Source organism: Cheilinus undulatus, linkage group 15 (genome assembly GCF_018320785.1).
Source record: "Cheilinus undulatus linkage group 15, ASM1832078v1, whole genome shotgun sequence".
Classification (NCBI taxonomy): domain Eukaryota; kingdom Metazoa; phylum Chordata; class Actinopteri; order Labriformes; family Labridae; genus Cheilinus; species Cheilinus undulatus.
The window spans coordinates 28,856,866-28,879,077 of NC_054879.1; the positions used below are offsets into that span (position 1 = coordinate 28,856,866).

A 22,212-nucleotide genomic window follows, 5' to 3' on the forward strand; every position below is an offset into this window, starting at 1 on the left:
TTTATGTCTGTCTCCTCTCCCCTCTCTCTCTAAAGCCTTGTATGAACTCGATGCCCCCACAAGTTTTAGCACCTCTTATTTCACTGACATACACTGCCCTCCTGTGGCGAACTTGTGCTGGTGTGACTAACAGCCAAGCAGGGAGATACTATTATGAAATGAAACATCCCAAATTCACTTTGCCCAGCAACAGCCTCACAGAGCAGACTATATAAAACATCCTCAACCTGAGTGGAGAAGAAAACAAGGAGACTGTGTTGAATACAGACACAAAAAAAGCCTGCATATGGATTTGTAGCAGTGTGCATCTATCTCCAGCTCTCTGACACGTTACTAGGCATTGCTGTAATAAGGCTGCAAGATCCTGACAGTCCACATCTAGCCTGAAGGGCTCAGGTCTGAAGCCTTAGGCTCCCTCACTCTGAGACACTTTACCTCAGCCAGGTGTGACCTAGTTCACAATCAGGTTTGGAAAAATATGTAGGCTAGTCCCTGTTTTTCTAATGAATTGAGTCTAGTTACACTCATTTTTAAAGCGTCCTCATTTTAAAAGTTTACTTGAAGCTCTAGAACAACCAAAAAAAAAAAAAAAAAAAGCATCTGTAACCTTTTGAACAAAAAAGTTACTCTTTAATGCAGTAGCACGATTTATTTCCCTCATACTCTCCATGGTTTGTTATGAGAGTATTGCTTCATTTTTGTTAAAATTGTCTCCCCTGGTGATACCCTGAAGACACACACTGTCTTCTTAGTTTCCCTTCTAATACAGACCCCATTTTCAAAAAAGTTGGGACATTATGTAAAATGTGAATTAAAACAATACATTTTAAATCCTTCTAAACATATATTCAATTGAATACACCACAGAGATGAGACATTTAATGCTCAAATTGACTAGATCTATTGCTTTTTGAAAACAAACATGTTCATCTTCCTTGGCAGGTAGATGGTATACATATAAAAGTGTACATTAAACATGTGCACAAGGAGAGTAAAATCATAAAATTAGACAACAATAAGAGACCAAACAGCAAAGACATTAAATCATAATAAAATGACTTAAATACATATAGGACTTTATTTATCCGAGAGGCAATTTTAAATGTTTGAAAACATTCAAAGCTCAAAAGTTTGTACTTTTGGAGGATATTACAATGGTGATACACGAGGGAATTTCTTGCCTAATATTTTTAATGCTCTTTTATACAGGGACTCTACAGGTTTCAGCGTTGATGCTCCTGTAAGCTGGTTACTGTTTATGCAGTAGTCAGTATGTGGGAATATTATTGAATGTGGGAATGTGAGTGCAGCACATTCAGAGAGGGATGTCCTGTTTTGCTTGAAATTATTCAGATAAAATTTAACTGTTTTAAACTTAAATGTACAGATGTTGTGAAAATGTTCTTGTTTGACATTTGTCACTGAGACCAAACATTGGATAAATGAGTTATTCAAATAATATTTCCTCAGACTTATCACTGCTCACTTCCTCTGGTGGCTAATTAATAATTGGACTCGCACAGGCGTTTTAAATTACATCGTTTATACTAGTCAAATCTGAATTTCTGTCGTTACAAAAGAAGTATTTGCTTCTCTATTGTAATTAAAGAAAATATGAGGTATTCATGCATACAGTGGCACTTGTGCTAAGGCCTCATTCAAACTGGATATAGAATACATTCACTATCATTAGATCCAGTAGGTGGCAGTAAAGGCAAAAAAGTAAAATAAAAATTAAAACCTTTGTACTTCTGCTACCTTTAAATCAGAGTTAAACATTTATTTCCCAGTAGATCACTAATTCACTCATTAGTTCAGCTTAAGAAATGAAAGAAAAAAGAGACAGGACTGAACGTGTTTTTCTTTATTTGCAATAAAAAATAGGTATAAGATCTCCCTTTACAAATATACCAGGGAAATGCAGCACGTTGTGAACCCCACCCCACACATGGAGAGCGACTGACTGCAGTGGAGTCACAAACATCTGGAAGGACAGAGTTATACAGAGAAACAGTGCATTCACATGCACGCCAATGAGAATACAACTACAAGCACAGATCGTCAAGGAAACCCCATATTTCTGGCTTATTTCTGGCTTATTTCTGGCATATTTCTTAGCTCTTTGGAATAACTCAATTTCCTTTCATGCCTTTTCAGAGACTTTAAGTCACAGACTTAATTCATCAATCCTTTTCCGATTTTTTTTTTGATCAGAAATAAACACAGGTAGGGTTACATTCAGTGTTTCTCATCAAAACAGACTGTTTCCTCATATCATTGAGTCTTTTAAATCCCTCATTAAAATACGGCAAAAAAACATTATTGCTTCTTTAGGCCTTGTTACAAAGTCTAGGATGGGTAACTACTCATTAAATTGTGGCTCTAACAGCCCTAATAGTTGCAGAAAAATCCAAATGGTAATTTCATTTAAGGTTTGTGGAAGTTTGCAGGATTATTGAAGAAAATCCATTGTATTTTGCACAATAACCAAGTTTTTGAGAAGCAGGTAGACACAATACTCCTAATAATCTGAAGGTTTCAACATTTGCTTGTACTTGGTGCAAAAACACTGGGTTAGACAATGAAATTCAGGGAGGAAATAAATAATCAAAGATTAACATGTATTTAGGCCTCAAGGAAACACAGTGTTAAGTTGAGAAAGACTGACTTATAACCTTATTTTATTTTTACCTTCTTACTCTAACTTAGCTCTGTAATTGCCCTACATTGTGCATGTAAATACACTGAGAGATGGATCGAGGGTGAAACGCTCCTTAAATAAAACATGACAAAGGCCTCCGAGTTACATTGATATACATATAAAATCACCCAAATTAATATTTCACCGTACACTTACACTTAAGGGCATAGCAGAGAGAGAAACAGAAAAAAAATACACAATCAACCCCTAAAACTAAGTCTGTATTTGAAGTCCCAGAGATATGCTACAATAGGACAGAAAGTTCCAGATCGAGTCAATCTGGGAGGATGCATTTTATCTGCATGTTCCTAAATGCGACTCGAACTTGTGCAATAGCCCGTCTTCAATCTTACGCGTCTTTCTTTCAAACACAGCAGAGATTTTGTTGTTGAGTTGATGTCACACGTTGTAGTCCATTTTTTAGAACACTGTCTGAGGTACGAGCCCACCAGGATGTGAGGCAGCAGGTTTGGTGCTCCAGGTTTCTGCGCATGGATTTCAGCTCAGTCAGGAAGATTTCTGAAGCAGCTGTAGCGTGATAGCATACAGGAATCTGACCTCATGTGATAGTGAGTGAAATGTTTGAGAAAAAGAAAAAAAGTCATCCTAAAACCAGCCCAGTACATTCACTTTAAAGTGTCGCCGTCATGCCAAGTCTTTATTTTTGCTTCGTATTTCAGTTTTGTCGGCTTTTGTTTGAACTGTACCTGTACAAACTGTAAGTGATGGATTTGGGATGCCACATGGCACCATAGCAGGCAGCCTTCTTTTTCAGCTCATGAGAAAACTGGTTTGTTCATGTAGAAAAGAAATGGATGTCTCTTGAACCTTTTTGCTCACACATGCTTTTTTTGATCCTTCATGATGGAGGGACGGCAGATCTCCCCAGAAGGGTCACAGCTCGAGCAGAGAGCATTTCAACGCTGTGTTGTGGCTTTCCTGTGAGAGGGGGCAACTGAGCAAGGAAGACCCGACCCACCTGCCACTCTCACACACTTTTCTCTCATTATTCAGAAGGATATGAGAGAATTACTTGATTTTAGTACATAATGCGTAAAAATTAGAATGAATGAGTCCAACTAAATGTATGAAAACCCAACATCTAATGAATGAATCACTGAACTGCATGGAAGCTCAAGCCGATGCCCAATCATCGCGGCCTCTTGCGCGTGACAAAGATAAGGACCCTTCGGATGGCGATGAGGCGGTCCTTTAAAGAGGTCATGGCGAGTATGGTGAGCTGGGCTCGGTTCTCCAGAGGAAGGACAGCAAGGAGCCACCAGCACCAGGCTGGACCACTGGGACTGGCCTGCAGGAGAGAAAAGAAACTAATCATCTTCATGTTTCATAGACAGAGCTTTTCAAAAAACATGTCGGTAGATTTTAACTCAGTCAGTGGTTTAAGACATTGGATCCCAACCTGGAATCTGGTGCAAGGCTTTGTCAGCTCTGAGACTGTATAATTAGGTTTGCATATATTAACTAAAACCATCATACAACACTTTTAAATAGCTGAAACAAAACTCTTCTGGTTTAGAGTTGTTTTGTTGGGTTTCAATCAATGAAACGACTAAAATGGATGAGGATTTTTTACAGCTTTGTATCATTTTTTTAATTTTGAAAGCATTTTCATATATTAAACAAAGATGCAAATCCATCAACACAAGGAGGAAAATTGGTGAATTAGTTCAACTGGTCACAAATCTTAATTATTTAATTATTTAACTATTTGCAAGGGACCCAAAGTGAACTTCACTTTAAATAAAGTAATCGATCAAGATATCAATATTTGCATACCTGTGGGTCTGCATCTTTGCTGGGGAGGTTCCCAAAGTGGCTGAGGATCTGGCTCTTCATGTTGTCTTTCAGGGAGGTGAACCAACTGTTGGCCTGCTCGTACACAGCATCGTGCAGCTTCAGGAGCTCCGTCAGCTCCTCCCCCTCCACCTGTTTAGACATTTATGGGTTTATTTATGTTTTTTAAACACAAAAAATAATGTTCAAACTATCTCTAATTTTGTCAAATTTCTCTATATAAATTACACTGGTGCAGGAGAACATTTTACTCTAGTGAAGAAAACTGGATATTTCAGTGGCACAGAGGAGGGACTCAGCCTTGCATTTTCTTTTCCCTAATGCTCAGCTGTCACAAAGTTGCTGCAGGCTAAAACTTGTTCTATTCCAACTATTTGTGACATTTCCCTGACAGCAGCATGATGTGAAATGTCTGAAATGTTGAGCTCTAACTGACAGCACACCCACATGCTCCCTCTCAGCTCACCTTCTTGTCTTCCAGGTACTCGATCTTGGCAATGTTGTAGCCATCTCTCTGGCCATGGCTGAGGACCTTAAACCGTGCCACGCCGATGGTGTCAACTACAGAGCGACCATCTGGAAAGAACTTCACATCCCGCACCTGAAACAAAATTTCCATTTATCATTTACACCAATCTCTATTGCTGTGATAACTAAATGTGCAGGTTACAGTCTGTACCAGCTCAGATTACTCACCTGCAGCATGCAGCCGTGGTCTGCAAAGCCTTTGAGCTCGTCAGCTATACACATGCCGAACTGCTTGGTCCCCGTCTCCATAGAGCGGCGGATCATGAGGCGGTAGCGAGGCTCAAACACGTGTAGCGGGCAGGGGATGGTGGGGAAGGCCATGGTGCACACAAAGATGGGCACTTCCTGGTTCAGGCTGCAAGCAACAAAGAAAAGAGACATTAGGAAACTGGACAGACTTCACTACTGGGGGGCTCCAATTATTCTTTGACCCTTCCCTCTACTCCGCAACAATCCCCGAGGTTTGGTACGGTAATAGCAAAGAGAGTTATCCTGAAAGAGGGGAAATCAATCTCCCCACCTTGTTTTAAAATTGGTTAAATGACACAATCTCTTGCTTATATCTTGAAGAAATAAGGTATTATTTGTCCAACACTTACCAAAAGTTTCTAAAGATTTGGGGTCCTTATACTGACTGTATAAGAAGGAGATGTCAAACTGGTAACCGGCTGTGTTGAAAGTCTTGTACTATATTTTAGTGTACTTTATTACCATGAGCTGCATTGTTTGATGCATGCTGGTCCTGACTGATATAAGCAAAAGAAAAAATCCCAAATAGCTGAGTGCAGACATGACCTGTTGGGTTCTCCATGAGGCTGTCATTTGTTGCCCTGAGTATACCTTGGACTGCTTCTGCTATCATCGTCTGTTTTTATCTTATGTCCGTGTATCAATAACACAAGAAATGTTCATAAATAAAATCTGTTTTAAAAAAAAGAAACGGTGAATTCTACTTGGACCTAAGTATTTCTAGGTTGTGTCGGGCATTAAAATCACCATTATCGGGGCGGACAGGTTGTCAAGTGATTTAGGGCACTACCCATGTACGTGGGTGGCCCGGGTTTGAATCTGGCCTGTGGCCCTGTACCACGTCTCTCCCCACTCTCTTCCCTGTTTCCAAGTCTATTCACTGTCCTTCCTCAATCAAATAAATGCATGAAAGGGCTCAAAATAAATCTTTAAAAAATCCTCATTATTAAAAACTTTAATCCTTTCATTGCATGTAAACCAGTGATTTGAAACTTACTTGGACAGCTCCTTCATCTCCTCTTCATGGATTTTCTTCCTCTCTGCCAGCTCGTCTCCAAGGTAACGCTGTAGTACTTCCTCCATAAGTACAGTTTTGTTGTAGCCTCTGTTGGCCAGATACTGCAATAATAACATACAGGCACACACCATTAGTAGGATTTTTTTTAACATCCTTTGGCTGAAATTGGTCAATTCTGCATTTACCATGCAACCTTGATTCATATATAAATGTACGATGTGTGTACCTCAGACAGATTCTCTTTGCAGAGAGGGCAGTTGGGGTTGTGGTCCAGGCAGCGCTCAAGACATTTGAGGCAGAAGGTGTGACCACAGGGAGTGGCTACAGGCTCATAGAATAACCTGCAGAACAAATGACAAAAAAGCACATGTTCATATTAAGATTCTACTGCTGACCTTAGCTGTAATCCACTAGTTGCAGGTATTTGCTCTGAGAGCTGCTGTGCAAATCTGTGAATACAGAAAATGTGTGAATTAGTGTGTGGTGTATTGTGGAACTGTGTTCTCGCACCTCATACAGAGTGAACACTCCATGTCTCCGCTGTCCAGCAGCTCCGTGGGGAACACCCGGCCTCCGCACATTACAGCCGCCTGAGAGCTGCACATCTCATCTGAGATAAAATATAACATTAAGATAAACATTTTTATGTTCGTTCAGTTGTTTTCATCTACAAAGAAGAGGGGATAGATTTCTATTTTGGATTGTGCATCTCATGACTCGGTTTATTTTCCCTCCATGGCTAATAGAGCTCCCAGAGTAGTCATTTTTATTGTTGTATCACGTGGCTAATGTTCTGCATTTCTTTTCTTGGAGTCACTCTCAGCGCTGCACCATTTTAGGAAAAAAAAAAGGTAATAAATGCATCATCGCATAAAAGAAGCTTTGTTGTACTTTGTAAATACCTGTAAAATAAGCCTGCAGGGTCAGTAGAGAAAGGTTGGCTGCAGGATTGAATTGAAGACACAGCATTCAAGATATCAACACTCAGTGTTGAGATATTTAAAATGAGTTAACAATTATTTCATCTTTCATTAAAACCCAGATTCTCTTACCAGGTTTGAGAAGTTTGGAGGGAGTGCTGAAGACTGCCGAGGATCCGTCCCCACTGTGTTTCCTCTTCAGGCCACCGGGGGGAGCTGGCAGTGCAGCCAGAACGCCAGCCAGGCTCTTGGTGGTTTCCTCCACTGCAGCAGCATCTGATTTACCAAAAGATGCAGCAGACAGTCTGGTGGATGAATCATCTGCTGGAGCACTTTTAGTCACGCTGAACTCTGAGTCCTTGAAACAAAAACAGAAAGAGAACAAGACTGATGAGAAAATATGGAGGGATAATCACTTAAATCAAGATTCCAGATGAACTGTTTACTTTGGTAGAAAATTGATTTATCCTGAACCAAGAACAGCATTTATTTGTTAGTTATTCTACTTTTTGGGGCATTTTTGTCACAAATGTTGAAGTCACTGATCCACCTAACTTTACAGACAAACTAGTAATTTTTAGAGATTAACCCTCTGAGTCCCAAGCTATTTTTTAACCATCTTATCTCACCTGGACTTATTGTTGTAAAAAGCTTGTGAATATAATCATACTGTTACAAAACAAAATCTTCAAAATATCAACATATCTACAAAGGGCTTGCCCTTTTGAATTAACTGAATTTGAGCCATTATTTAAAACAGTTCCTGTCTGCAGTGACACAGTGGGTCACATCACAGGCTCTCAGTCTCTCTTTCTCTCCATTATGAGCTATTCAGCCCATCTCCACTATTAAGACATGAGCAATATGGCAACGCATGATGCGGCAGCGGATCAGCCTGCCATTGGTCGTCACAGCCCATGTGACAACCACTGTAGGAAAACAATATGGTGCCTAATGTCAAGCTAGTGGCAGAAATGATCCAAAAATTGCTTAGAAATGGATAAAAGGTTAATATTGGATTAACTGGTGTGGATGTAATCTTTGAAGACCCTGGAAAGTCTACCACGTTCCAGGCTTGCTAGAGAATTGTCCGTAAGGGCTAACAATGTGTGGATAGGATCATTAGCACGGCAAAAGAGGGGGCAGCCAAAGGAAAAAAAAAACAGGAAATGGCTACGATTTCTAGTTTGAAGGTTATTCAACTTTTTTAGCCTGTGCCTCTTCTAGTCTCTGTCTGTTGTATGCTTCAGTTACCTGTGAGGCGGAAGAAGAGGAGGAAGAAGAAGAGCAAGGTCTTTGAGTGAGTGGTCTCAAAGATCTGAGCAAGGCGGGGGGTTTAATGAGGCGGGTGGCTAACCCCCCTTGAAGAGGGTGCAGTGGTGTTGGCATGTCTTCATTCTCAAACACGGAGGAGAAGAGCTCACTGAGGATCTATGGGAACCAAAAGAGCATATGAAATACGAACAGATAGATGTGGATTAGTCTCCCTGCATCTGTATCAGTATTTGGTGTTACTTATAGGGAAGAAGCTTAAGCATGTCTCAAAACTGCAAGACTATCAGGATATTAAGGATATTTTTTCTAGTTTAATGCTGACACTTGCAAATGTTTCTGTTTGTAAATTGTACAAAGCCTGAAAAAAGGAGTTTGTCTTACCTTCTGGGCCTCTTGTTTGACTTTGGTCCAGTCAGGCTTTAAAGCCACACATAAGAAATATTCCTGCAAGGCCTCATCATTACGTCCCGCTTTACTCAGCGCTGTAGCTTTTAAACAGTGAGCCTAAAGAACAAATTGTGCAACAAAGTGAGTAACAAATATTTGACTTTTCATCTGTGTCAGTAGTCTCTTGGCACATTGTTGTTTGTTACTGCCTAATGTCTCTTCACTTTTTTTGCCAATAGGAAATCTCTGCCTTGAATCTTTTACTCGAGTCAAAGTGATTTGTTGTAACAAAATCTAAAAAATCTGAATATAAAAAAGGAAAACTCTATTGTTGTATTTCTTTTTTATTTAATTAACTGGTAAATGCAACTTTCTCACCTTCTTCCATAGAGGTTTCATCCGACAGAGGCTGCTGGCATCCTGCACTGCCTGGCTGAATTCCCTCATGTCCATGTGCAACTGGGCCCGCTGACACAGGAGACGGCCTGAAGAGGGCGCTGTACACCACAGAAAAACACAAGCACAGACATCATCAGGTCAGTGGACAGGCCTCCAGGGGATGGGCGAGCTTTTTCTAGGTCCAACAGAAGTAGGGCAACAATGCAACACGAGACCTATTTTGTGTATCAGCATGCTATGTAACTTATGTGCTGTTATGTAGCGGTAATGACTGTGATATCGGTCAGGTCAGAGGACAGTTGCCAGCCATTTCTTGTTATACAAGCAGCAAACTCATGGCCCCAAATAGGTATTTTTTGTCACATTAACAAACTACAGCCTTACTAATTGTTACTTAAGCATCTTCAACATTTCATTTGGACTTTTGGCAGGCCTTTCTGCCTTATGTCTGTCTTACTTTTTTAAGAATTGAGGATCCATCTGTTGAAACAACTGTAAAATTCAGGAATATTTTGATCACGCCATTAATAAAAGGGAAGTATGATTTAATTTGGACCTGCTACTCAGGTGCAAAACAAACAGATGCTATTTTTTAGGTACTAAACTTTTCTGTTACAATCTGGAGACTTTTAACACATTTGACTGTTAACTTGAAATTAAAATACAATGTACAGCTGCATCAGACATCAATTTATATTACTCTATTCAATGTTAGAATAATCTAATAGAAAGAAACTCCACAAGAGTGTTGTACCGTTTTGACCTTCTGTTTTTCAAAAAAATGTTCAAACATCGGCATCCTTACTCATAATACTATTAAACTTACATAACAACTTTACTTTTCCATCCTGGCTTTGAATTAAAGTAATAAATTTGCAACATTTTGGAAAATCATCAACACAAAGTTCCCATAGTTTCCTTCCTTTTCTCCAGCTAAGTTTTTGACCCAAAGCCAAACTCGTTTTCCCTCTAAAAGCGCTGGTTGCATTTGTCTTTGGCACCTCACAGCTGGAACTTTGGACTCTGAAAACTTTTGGACAGTTCTTTGAGGCGTCATTTTCCAAAGACAGGAACACACACATCTCTCTTAAAAACTGTACAGAAGGCGAAAAGGTCAACCAGCCGAGTCAGCTGAGACCAAAGCAAAAACACCAGGAGGCAATACTGATTTTGTCCTAAAGATGTTGGACTAGTCTTACACTTCTGACACTCACAAAGGAGTAAATAAACATGCTGGCCATTTTGCATAGAGAAATGAAGCTATCATCTCAAAAAACAAGGAAACTCTGCAATATCCCTGTTTATTTTTAGTTACTGTGAGTGCTAGATGTCCACTGTCATGGACTTGGGGTCACATGTGCCATAACTACATTAGGGCTGTCAAGATCTCTGGATTTTAATCTTAAAGTTACCAGTAAAAACCCTAAGATACTGCCACCTAGCTCAAAATTAAACAACACCTAGGCTGCAAATACTGGACAACTCCATGTCTTCAATCATCAAAAACTGCAGACAAACTCCTGCAGACCTGCACACTAACTAAATGGTACAATATGTTGGACACATTTTGTTTGACAGAAATTCCTCTTAGGCACCTGGCTCCTGAAATAGGTTGAGTTTATTAAAGCCTTGGTACTTCTTTGATACCTTTAGCCATCAAAATAAACTACACCGTTTTGTTTAAAACCACATAGTTTCACACAGGTGTATCAAAGTTTTGGACATGTTGAGCAACTTAGAGCTAAAAATTAAAACTTAATATTCAATTCTAATTAGATGTTTCAGGCAACTTTTAAGGTGTTTTTTCTCCATGTCATTCTGATGTTGCAAAAAAAAAGAAGGTGACACTCTGAAAACATTATGTTGACCATGATTATCATCATTAAGGAGGCAAAATATAACTACTGTATTTTGCCTTTAGTAAAATATTCTATATATGGATGAAAAGAAAGTTAAATGCCAACTTTTTCCGTTTCCTTTTGGTGAAAATATTACAAGAACAAAGTGTAAAACCAGAAATAAGAAACTAGTAGAAACAGTAGCTCTCCTGCTGTCAGACAATTTTAGTAAGATATCATAAGTAGTATGGTACAAAGCATTTACTCAAATATACTCAACACTCACAACTGGAAAAATCAACCCAAAGACCTCCTGTGTTAACAGCCTGTGCCAAACATGCATGCAATTAAGTTGCGCTCCCAAAAAATACAGCAGTCTGCTCTTTTACTGGTTTGCCTAACAAAGAGGGATACTGATCTGTCTGCTGCAGTGGATTTAGAGTTTGCAGCTTAGAATGAAGGTATGGGAATAAAGCAAACCGACCAAATAACCTGTTTCATTAGATTTTGATAAACTTATTCATGAAACAGTAAGAATTCTGCTTTATTGTTTTTATGAAGGAAATCTAGTCTATCTACATATTGCTAGATCATTTTCAGGACATCTGTCTTACAGGAGTGAAAGGAGGGGAATATCAAACCCTGACTAATGCCAGCAGTAGGGCTCCCCAGTCAATCACAATTTTATCCCTATTAAGATATTAGCATTCAAAAACAACCCATTGCAAACGTCTGAATTGTCCTTAAAATAGAAAATTTAACTAGACTACGGCCCTTGTCCCAATATGAAAGCACTGGTGGAGAATCTATTTAACTAGTTGTAAGTTGAACCATGAAACCATGAACAAATTACAGCTATGTCCATTTCGCACATGTCCTCCCTTTTACTTTTGGTACAAATACAATGCACGCTATCCTCCAAGCTGATTGTGATATCCAAAGGTGCACAACAGTGCAACTTCTGTTTTGCCTTATATTTTCTCTTCTGATTTCCAAGTCAAAGCCTATCACAGAGGCCATGGAGTATACACTGAGGTGTGTCCAGTTCAGGTCTGCTTGACACATGCAAGAGTAAAATCATCTTCCACCACATTATCAAAGTGTGTTAGTCTGAGTTCCAGAAATTTTACATGGTACAATTACAGTGGAACTAATATGTTTATACACATTCTAAAGGTCCCATTTTAGGCATATTATCACAATTATTCACTTTTTGTAACTGCATGTTAATGTACTGACTCATGATGCGTACATTTTTCTTGCTGGATAGGAGTCTGTGTAAATTGCCCATGCTTTCACTCCATTACAATCCAATCAGTTTGAAGAGGCCAAGCTAACTAGCTGCTACCCTCTGATTAAATGGTGCCATAAAAAGAGATGTTCCTGCATTTATTTCAGATTATGGAGGGGATGCATTGCAAACACAGATTTGTGTAAATTATAGATAGAAAGCCATTAAAGCTTAGAATTATGGCTATTATGCACTTAAATACCTTAAAATGCAGAGTATAAGTTGCCATGGTATATAAGTTGTAACATTAACCTTTTTCCCTCGTGAGATCCTTTTCCAATTTGTACAGCATAGCCAACAATGAACAGTTTTCATGCAGCTGTGTCGCTCTTTTAGTACCATCTGTTTTGGTTGTATGGGGGTTTGTCAATCCATTCCGAAACACCAGTGTTAGACTTTCTGTTTTCTTTTAATGGACAGTTGTGACCAAACACGAAAGAAAAGCGGTTGAAAAGTGGCACCAAGCCCTGCCGGTATGGTTTGTGTTATACGCAATTAATAGGGGTGTGACAAGAACAAAACACCACAAGATTGCGCAGACACTTGGGAGCAGCAGCTCTCCTGACAGAAAACAATACCAAACTGGAAGTTATAAAAGCTCACAAAGATGCCCTGGACACTAAAACTGTTGGTGAGAGAGATAATGAAGAAACTGAGCTGATCTGATATCCATTAAGATGACAGCTCCAACCCCCAACCCCTCCTCTGCGTGCGCTAAGTGGGGCCGCACATGTTCCACCTATGTAAAAAAGTTCATCATACAATGTGAAATGATTAAATGCTGCTGCTGGAAACCTGTGCAGTCTCCATGAGGCGAGTACAGCGTTTATTTAGTTTGTGTATGTGTGCAGACTTGCTCATAGTGCCGGCATCTTTGAGTTTGCAACTTTGATTCAGTCATCATGTCTTCTCATCTCACTGTCTGTCAGTCACACATCCATCAGCTGTTGGCTGTGCTATCATCAATCAGAAGCTTAACGTGAGTAGCGAGACGGGCCGTTGCATACTGCAGCGGTAAACTTAGCAGAACACACTCTGTTTGGGCGACAGGTTTGATTCGAAGAGCATTAAAAAATACAGTTTGAGTCAGAGCTAGACAAGACAAACTGTTTGGAAGCATTGATAGCCTATTCAGTACAACAGGAGTTAGTTTAAACATTATTGAATAGACCTGAATGTGTTGCAGTTATGACTTTCATTTGTATAAAGGACATAATATCCACCCGAGTATTTTTTTCCCAAAATTAAAAAAAGGTTAAAATCTCATCTTGTGGGCCCAAATCTTGTCTCGTCTCATGAGATAAGTGTCTCATCATAGCCCTAACAATTAATGAGGGGAATTTTGGATTGCGTTTGGTTTCGTGCATTCTGTGGCGGTGGCTACTGCAGGTGCCTGCTTTAATGACATTGCCCATCTCAGCACTTCATATTAGTTAACAAGTCACTCTGGTGTATAAAATGCAGCCAGATTTTTAGATGAAAACTTATGTGTCAACAGTGTGGCATAAACATCCTACAGTAGGTTGGCTGTCTCCTGGTACAGGGGGCTTATTATCTAGAGCTGAGAATAAAGGTTTGAATTCAGTGGTGTGGAGTCGTGTTTCCTAAAGAGGTACCCTGTCCTCCAGAGCTACAAATACACTACATTTAATACACATACCATCATCGGTAAAGGAGGATGGGGAAAAGCATTTGAAACACAGAGCAAAAGAGGCAGAAGCCGACATAGGAGGCGAGGCTAAGCTAGGCCAAATTGTGGTAAAAGAGGAAAGGGAGGCTAAGAGAAAAGCAGCTAAACTGCAAGGGTGCTTGTTGTTAACTATATGTGCGCCTAAACGCAAACAAGCTATAAAACAGTAGTGATCAGATGTAGAAAGAGTAACAAAAATTAACTTTAGCTTGATCGACAACAACACAACAACAGACCAGCTGCACAAAGAGGAAGTGACACAATACACTCACAGTACATGACAGATCAGGTGCTCATCAAGTGTAAGGGGACAGAATTCAGAACTGCTATTAAATAAATAAATGGCTGAGTTATCTGCAAACTAAGTCCATGGGGAAAAAAGAAAATTCAAGACACTCCATACCAACCTAAAATATTCCTCAGTTTAACTACACTGATGACAAGATAAATCTATCCTTGCATTTCTTCACAACACTCAGAAGACTTTAGGGTATTGTTTGTTTTTTATCTACAGTCTCAGTACACTATGATGACTAGTTTGATCTATTTTACCAAGAACATCTGACTCATCAGTGAAGGAGAAAACTTGGCAGGAACTGCAACTCACTGTTACATGATTGTAAGACTGCAATAATTCAACTATAACCGCTGTAGGGGAATGCAGTTCCTCAAGATGGATGTACTATAAGAGAGAAGGGAGATGACCTATATCCTTAAAGATCCAGGAGGAGAATTCACATGAGGTTAACTAGGTGTTTTTCACCATCATGTTTTTCTCCTGCATCTCCTTGTGTTTTTCTCCCCCCAGGGCAGAGAGACAGTTTTCCACTAAGGTGCAATGGTAGCTTTTAATTCATTGTTTAAATAAGGTGAAACAAAATATATCTAGCTAGTTTATTTGCTGCCAGTGATGGGAAAGAGATTTGCCTAAATGGCACAGGTTGGATAACAGCTGTAGTTCTGCTGACATCATGAGCCCATTATGCACGTCCTGCTGCCCAGATACCAGAAGGCCTCCTTCTGCGTTTGTTGGGGAAACACTGACAAAGCTGTGAAAGCACTCTGTCCTGGAGTCACCCAGAGTCCCTCACAAGACAGAAGGCATGACTCAATATTGATATGGGGAGAGACATATCTGAAAAGTTGCCATTTGGATCCTCAAATGAGAAATAGGGTAAATCCTTTCCCTTGAAATTTTCATCTCCAATTGATGATTTTTTTAAGGCAACATTAGTTTGAACATCTGATACAGACAGCTGCGACAGCAGCTTGTTTCACCTCTTAATCTATACTATAAACACCAACAGGAAATGGATTTTTAATGTGTGTCTCTTATATAGGCCAGAGGAATGAGGGCACTTCAACTGTCTTTCAGGATCCAAAACGTGCAACACGAGACTTGCCCTGGAACATGATTAATGAAACCTACCAATGCTACCTACGTAATATGCCAAGAGGACAGAACATGCTGTATTGTGGTGCTGCACGTTTCTGATAAGGCATCTACTCAAGGAGAAACAAAATCTCCAAAATGACTGAGCATAGAGAGCTTTTACACGTTTCAGTAAGGTGTTTTTATTGATGTAGTTCATAACAACACTTAAAGTTTATCACTTTTTGCCCCAATATTTTGTGTTATCTAACACATCCCAACCCGCCTGCTTATGAAACACCACCAGCAAGGGAGGGGGTGGGGTTTAGGTAAGGCTGAAGTCCAACACAGTTTATCACTGCTGAGGAATTTATGCAGCATCTAAGCATGCATGTAAATGGGGCTTGGTGGTGTGGACCAAAAACTTATCTTACTATTTTTAGCTGAATGATGATTTGTGAAATACTTACTGATATTTTCAGAAATAACGAGTTCTTGTCACATTACCAGGACAATAAAAATGGATACAATTCTAGGAAAAATCAAACATCACACCTGATTAATACCCTCAGAAAAAATGGAATTTCTAGTCGCCCAATATTGGGCAAATTTATGTTTCAATTACCCAAGATTTATGAAACTACAACATAATACAGACACCTATTTAAAAATATATGTATTTTTTTCCTTTATATTATTATTATTTCGATGTTCAACAGCATCAGAAAGGCCAGAAAATCCATGATCTTCTGTCATATTTTTACCTCAAGTGAGAGCACAGTCTAAACTGCACCAATGTGTTGGCAACATCTGAAAAAGTGGGTGAAACTGGTGAGGGATCTGATAAGGAGCACTACCACCCACTTTACCAAAAGTTGCCAATGCATTAAGGCAAAAAATTTATTACTGAAAACAACAAATTACCCAACAGGGCATATATATTTGCTGCTGTAAATGTAAATGGATGCAATTTTTTTCTTTTTTGTTTACCAATAATATAAATGCCCCCAAATGAAATGAAATAATGATTCGTCACACCAAATAGATTATTGTTTGGTTGATAAGTATATTATACTACTAGTGGTTATTGCTCTAAACATGCTTTGTTCCAGAGCTTCTGATTTGCTATCTTTTAATTTCAAATCAAAATCAACATACATCTGTATCATATAAATGATACCATCATGCCCTATATACAATGTACTACATAAATCTACTTAAATTGCATGATATAATGCCCAGCATCACATTTGAATAGAATTTACTGAGAGGTGAAGGGAGGAACCAAATAAAAGAAGTGGGTTACATCCCTCATAGCTGCTCTAATTAAACACCAAATCCCTTCAGACATCCTGATGTAAATGTGTCATTGAGAAGCAGATCATCGGTATGTGTGCTGCTTAGGTAATGATGAGGTTTGGTGTGTCACATAACGCCTGACCTCAGTACAGACTAGATAGGTAGGAGATTCGCCACCTATCGGTGACACCGAGAAGCAAGAGACTGAAAAAGTAGGTCACCCATACAAACACTGGAGTTTTGTTGCAAAACGTGCCACGTTTCGCACACACAAATGCAACATGAAATACGTATGATTGCTAGCAAGAAACGTGCACCTGCTTACCTAGTTCAACTGCCGCATTATACTTCTCCAAGGCATCCGAAAGGCTCTGTTTCTTCCACAAAAGCTCCCCTTCCATCCAGTTTTTCCTAGCTTTGCTTTCAGTTGCAAACAATTTATCCAGCAGGCTGCTGAGGACAACATTCAACCTCCTCCCGTTTGGTAGTCCCTCTTTTTTGTGCAACTTTTGCTTGCATTGTATACAGTCTTTAACAGAATCGTCCTCCAGGCAGCGTTTGCAGAAAGTGTGTCCACACTCCACGGTGGTTGGCTCGTGGAGGAGGCACTTGCAGAGGCGACATGAAAACAAATCCAACGTTTCGTCTTCTCCACCATCCCCATCACTTTCAACTCCATCCTCACCACCGCTGCTGATGCCTTTCACGTGTCCATTTATTGTCCCGTTGATGCCCAGCTCTTTCTCACGTACAGTCCGGGCAATAGTTTCTACCAGGATGGGCAGCTCATCCGGGCGCAGTTTGCCCAAGTTAGCAGCTGTGCAGTAAGAGTCCAGCGCCTCAGATATCCTCCCAGCCCTGGCTAAAGAGTCCGCTTTCCTCAAACACAAGCCTCTGTCTGGTTGCTGGAGGTCTGCGAGCTGGGAGCTGTAGATCTCCACAGCTAGACTGTAGTCACCAGCTCGATTTGCTTCCTCTGCCACCTCCAGCATCTCAGGGCAGATACCCGCAGCTCCAGGGTTGGAGAGCGGATGGAGGAAGAGTTCGCCCTGGTGGGATCGGACTCCCGTCTCCATCTTCAAAAATGAAAATCGGATACTTGGACGGCAGAAAGTTTTACTGATAGTCTTGCAAAAGAAGACCAAACTCCCAAAGGAGCTTAGAGATCATTTCCCAAAGCAAGGCTAGCTTTCTGTCAAACTAAACGTCCAATCGAGCCTGGTTTCACTAAAGGCCATTAAAAGTAGGTTAGGACTCATACCGAGTCATACGACCTCACCCCCAATAAAATAGGACGTCCATGTAAGTTGTTTGTCCGCGTCAAAGTCCCACAAATACTCAACTATGACCTCTCCACCAATGAAGACAGCAAGCGATGTTACCTTCCCAACAAACACCGGCTCTCCGAGGTAGAGACTTGATGTTAATTCCGCCCTCTCTCGCTCTCTTTACAGCAAGGAGGCGGTCTGATTATATCTCACGGCTACAGTTGGAAACTTTCCAGACAATGTCACTTTATGTTTCAGAGAGCACGGAAATGAACATACAGTATTTTATATGTAATTGAGAGCCGGTGGGTGAAGTCCTTAGCGCTTAGGAAGTAAGAAGCTTAATTTCCGTTTGGCCTGTCGAGCTAACTCTTCACTTAAATAAAATATAAACTCAAAAAGGCAAACTGTTAAGTTTAAAATAACGCACAGTAAAATAAAGTCAAATACATCAAATATATAACCTTGCTATAGATCTAGAAGCCAGTCTTTGCTCCAGTGAACCGCAGCTGATCGGCTGTTGTTTTTATGTAAGAGACCCTGGGAGCACCAAAGCCGAAAGCTAGCTAACGTTTCAGCGAGCTAACACCGACTGCCCCGTTTCTCTCTCCGTTTTTCGTCGAACTCCAACGGCGAACTTTCTTCAACCTAACGTCCCAAAACTTGTAAATTTCATCGAATCCGTCTGTCATGTCCTCTTGTTAAAAAACGAGACAAAACCGACGAAAATAAAGCAGTCGATCGGGCAATCCATTTTGGTCGCTAGCCAGCTAGCTCCTCTGGCTAAAGGTTGTTGCTTCTTCGGATTTCACATATCATTCGCTGAAGCGAACCCAGGGCGTCACGTGAGGCATAAGGAGCGCTCCTATTGGCTGGTAATGTGGCTCACTTATATAACGCAATTATATTGTATAACATCTCAGACACAGAGCGTTATATGCATGTCTGTGAGCTTCTTAGAAACGGAATCATATTTTACGTTTTAATGAGGTTTAAGGCGAGATTATCTTATAGATTCCTTCAGGTGTAACAAAACAGCTGTTAGTGTGTATTTTTATGACCCGAATCATCACTTTGTCCCAGGTTAACCCTTAGTTCCGGCTATGGGATTGATTCATTGTTTATGTAATGCTTTATATAAGCACTGTTACACGTCTTGTTTGGAGTTTTTAATGCATGTCTTATATATACCATGGGCCAGATGTTTAGTATTAACCCCAATACAGTGAAAAAGAAACCCTCAGTCTACTGGATCAGAACCAGTCTCAAATTCTGTGCTGCTATTCAGCTGTGACCCAATTCAGAGACCGAGATTTTCACCATGACCCAGCCCACATAGTTAGATCCTTCCAGAGGAGTTGGAGGCTGAGCTGATCATGCCCCCAGGAGCAGACTTTACCACATGGGACCCCAGGCTCAGACAACATAGCCCACAGAAGTGTTTTCCTACCCCTACCTGTGTGCCCCAAAAATGTGACCTGGAAAAAATTAAGGAAAACAACATAATAATATTACCAGTAGCAGCCTCTCTTTTTAGGGCATTTCAAATAAGGGGAATAAGATTCTGATTTTTCCTGCAGGTAGGCAACTGGCGGCCCAGTTTGTCCATTTCTATTGCTTGCAAGTCAAATAAAATATTCATATGCTTATTTTGTTGACAACTATGAAACTTCCAACTAAAAAAATATTTCTAAAACAACAAATGCAATGCTTTCAGATGTAGAGATGCATTTTTTTCACAGATGGGTGGACATCTGCCCATCTTTACTTCTGAGAGAATGTCTCTCTAAGATGCTCCTTTTATACCCAGTCATGTCACTGACCTGCTGCTAATTAACTTAGTCACAAATATGCATCAGTTTTCTTAAGAACCACTTACCTTTCCAGTCTTTTGTTGTCCCATCCCTACGTTTTTGGGATGTGTTGCTGCCATCAAATTCAAAATGAAATAACATTTTTTTCATGAAATGGTAAAATGTCTCAGTTTAAACATCTGATGTGTTTTTTTTTTTTTTTGTCTATTTTGAAAAAAAATGGGTTTATGAGATTTGAAAATTATTACACCTGTTATTCAAATTTAAAACAGTGTCCCAACTTTTTTGGAATTAGGGTTGTATGTTTATAAACTGACCCTTTTTGTTCACTAGCAGAGAAAACTCTTGAGGATATCTCAGCAGTACTCTGAAAGGGAACTGACACCTCTCAAGCGACCAAAACCAATTTCAAGACTTGGTCCATGTCCCAGTAACCCTCCAGCTCCAAGCTACAATCCTTACAGACTGAACACCATTGGCTTTTATAGTTAATGATTATAAAACTTTGAACTACTAACAAAACAACTTCTAAAATAACCAGAAAAATCTGTGTTTGATATGCATGCTCAAAGACAAATGTAACTATCTGAATGTTAGTGTGAAACTAGAAAAGCACTCAGAGAGCGCAGACCTCCGCCGTCAGTTCTATCTCCCAATAGTGAAGAATCCTTTGAAAAATTCCTGGATCCAGATGGTGATCTGGATCACTCCCAAAATCTGATCAGTTCTTCCTTATGCCATTCTGACATTTCCTGAAAATTTCATCAAAATCGGTCCACAACTTTTTGAGTTATGTTGCTAACAAACTAACAAACAAACTCTCCCGATCACATAACCTCCTTGGCGGAGGTAATAATAGAAACCAACAAAACCAACTCGTTCTTTCCAAGTGAGGACCCAAAAACACGTTGATGTATGAAGTTTTACATATTCACAGTCATATTTTTATAACTAAAAACAGAATAAAATGGGAAGTTTTGATGTGTAAAAGTGACAAGAATTTGTTCTAAACTATTCTGAGTAACTAGAAAGATCTTGATTTAAGACTTGAATGTGAGATGTGAAATCTTGACACTTAAAGATGACCCTCTCATATGAACACATTTGACTCTTTATGAACTTTTTATGTTGTTCAAATTGCAAACCTTTACACTAAAATCCTTTCCTACCTATGGTTTGTTTCTTAGAATTAAAAATTTATGGGGGTTGCAGTCGGTCTGGCAGTTAGATCGCACCCCATGTATATGCAGGCGGCTCGGGCCTGTGGGTCCTTTTCCACATGTCTCATCCCTGCTCTCTCATCCTTATTTCCAGCTCTATCCACTGTCCCCCTCTCTCAATAAAGGCATAAAAAGTCCAAAAATATTTCTTAAAAAAATACTGGTAAGAATTCCCCAAAATTCCCCTTCAAAGTATGGGCTAAGCCCCAGATGTCTGACACTTTCTGGCTCCACATTTGCCCATACCAACTGCAGATTATTTAGTTGCTGAACATTTTAATTCCCTCATGATTATTTAACGCTGACATGGCAAAATTGCAGTCAAAGTGTACAGCAGTTTAACCTACATACCATCGGCTAAAGTGACCATAAGTACCTGCTGGTTAAAATGTCAACCAACTTCATGAAAGAACTCTCCCTCTCTCTCTGTTTTCTTTGAAAACAAATGTGGGATGGCGAGTCTTTCCTTGAATAACTTAAAAATGCTGAAACTTTAGGAAAAACATGGAATTATTTAAATGCCCCTCTGCCTTTAATCTTTGGCCTGTAGCACTCTACTGCTGTTATAAAATGTGTCTGTCTTTGAGTTCATCAAAAATTGATCATCCATTAAAGAGCCTTTTAACAAGATCAGATGGGGCAAAAACTCTGAGCTCAAATCAATGCCAACATAATACTCTTTAAGCATCCTGTTGATGAACACACATGCTAGAGTAACAATGAGTTCCTGAGAGAGACAATCGTGACTCACTTAAATATTCATGCTAACATGAATTTGACTCTTTCAGTGTTTCTTCTCTTATGAAATGTTATGAAACAGGTACAAGTGACACAGATTTAGAGCAGTCATCCTCCATGCTGTCATCTGTGATATAAAGATCTCAGCGTCAGTGTTCAATTTGCATCAAAAATAACAGAAATGTAGATGTATTCTTTGAAGATGTTTTTCTATATATGTAACACTAAAACGAATACAGCTATACCTTTGAAATAATGCAATTAAGTCATTGTAAAAAAGAAAAAAAGGACTATTTGTGATAAACCACAGGATTTAGAAAGTTAACACTTCATGGGGCAAGGGACCTTGTTCTAAAAGGATTAAATGCCAATCAAATTTAAAAGAAAGAT

At 39.7% G+C, this 22,212-nt stretch overlaps 1 protein-coding gene across 1 annotated transcript; it reads right to left on the bottom strand.

Annotated features, from left to right (window-relative positions):
* Positions 1-1,849: 1,849 nt before the first annotated feature.
* lonrf2 (LON peptidase N-terminal domain and ring finger 2) lies at positions 1,850-18,848 on the bottom strand. The gene is made up of 12 exons (XM_041806758.1): positions 17,108-18,848; positions 9,272-9,390; positions 8,888-9,010; positions 8,486-8,662; positions 7,364-7,589; positions 6,822-6,921; positions 6,538-6,652; positions 6,291-6,412; positions 5,213-5,399; positions 4,983-5,117; positions 4,499-4,648; positions 1,850-4,010 (listed from the first exon to the last, which is right to left on the bottom strand). The coding sequence occupies exons 1-12, from the start codon at positions 17,856-17,858 to the stop codon at positions 3,852-3,854; spliced, it is 2,364 nt and encodes a 787-aa protein (XP_041662692.1). The 5' UTR covers positions 17,859-18,848; the 3' UTR covers positions 1,850-3,851.
* Positions 18,849-22,212: the final 3,364 nt, after the last annotated feature.

Excerpts from the sequence above, each read along its gene's own strand:
- lonrf2 (XM_041806758.1), bottom strand. The coding sequence starts at position 17,858 with ATGGAGACGGGAGTCCGATCCCACCAGGGCGAACTCTTCCTCCATCCG. Across the intron at positions 9,391-17,107 it reads TAATGCGGCAGTTGAACTAG|CGCCCTCTTCAGGCCGTCTC; the intron begins GTAAGCAGGTGC and ends TGTGGTGTACAG. Across the intron at positions 6,653-6,821 it reads GAGTGTTCACTCTGTATGAG|GTTATTCTATGAGCCTGTAG; the intron begins GTGCGAGAACAC and ends TTTGTTCTGCAG.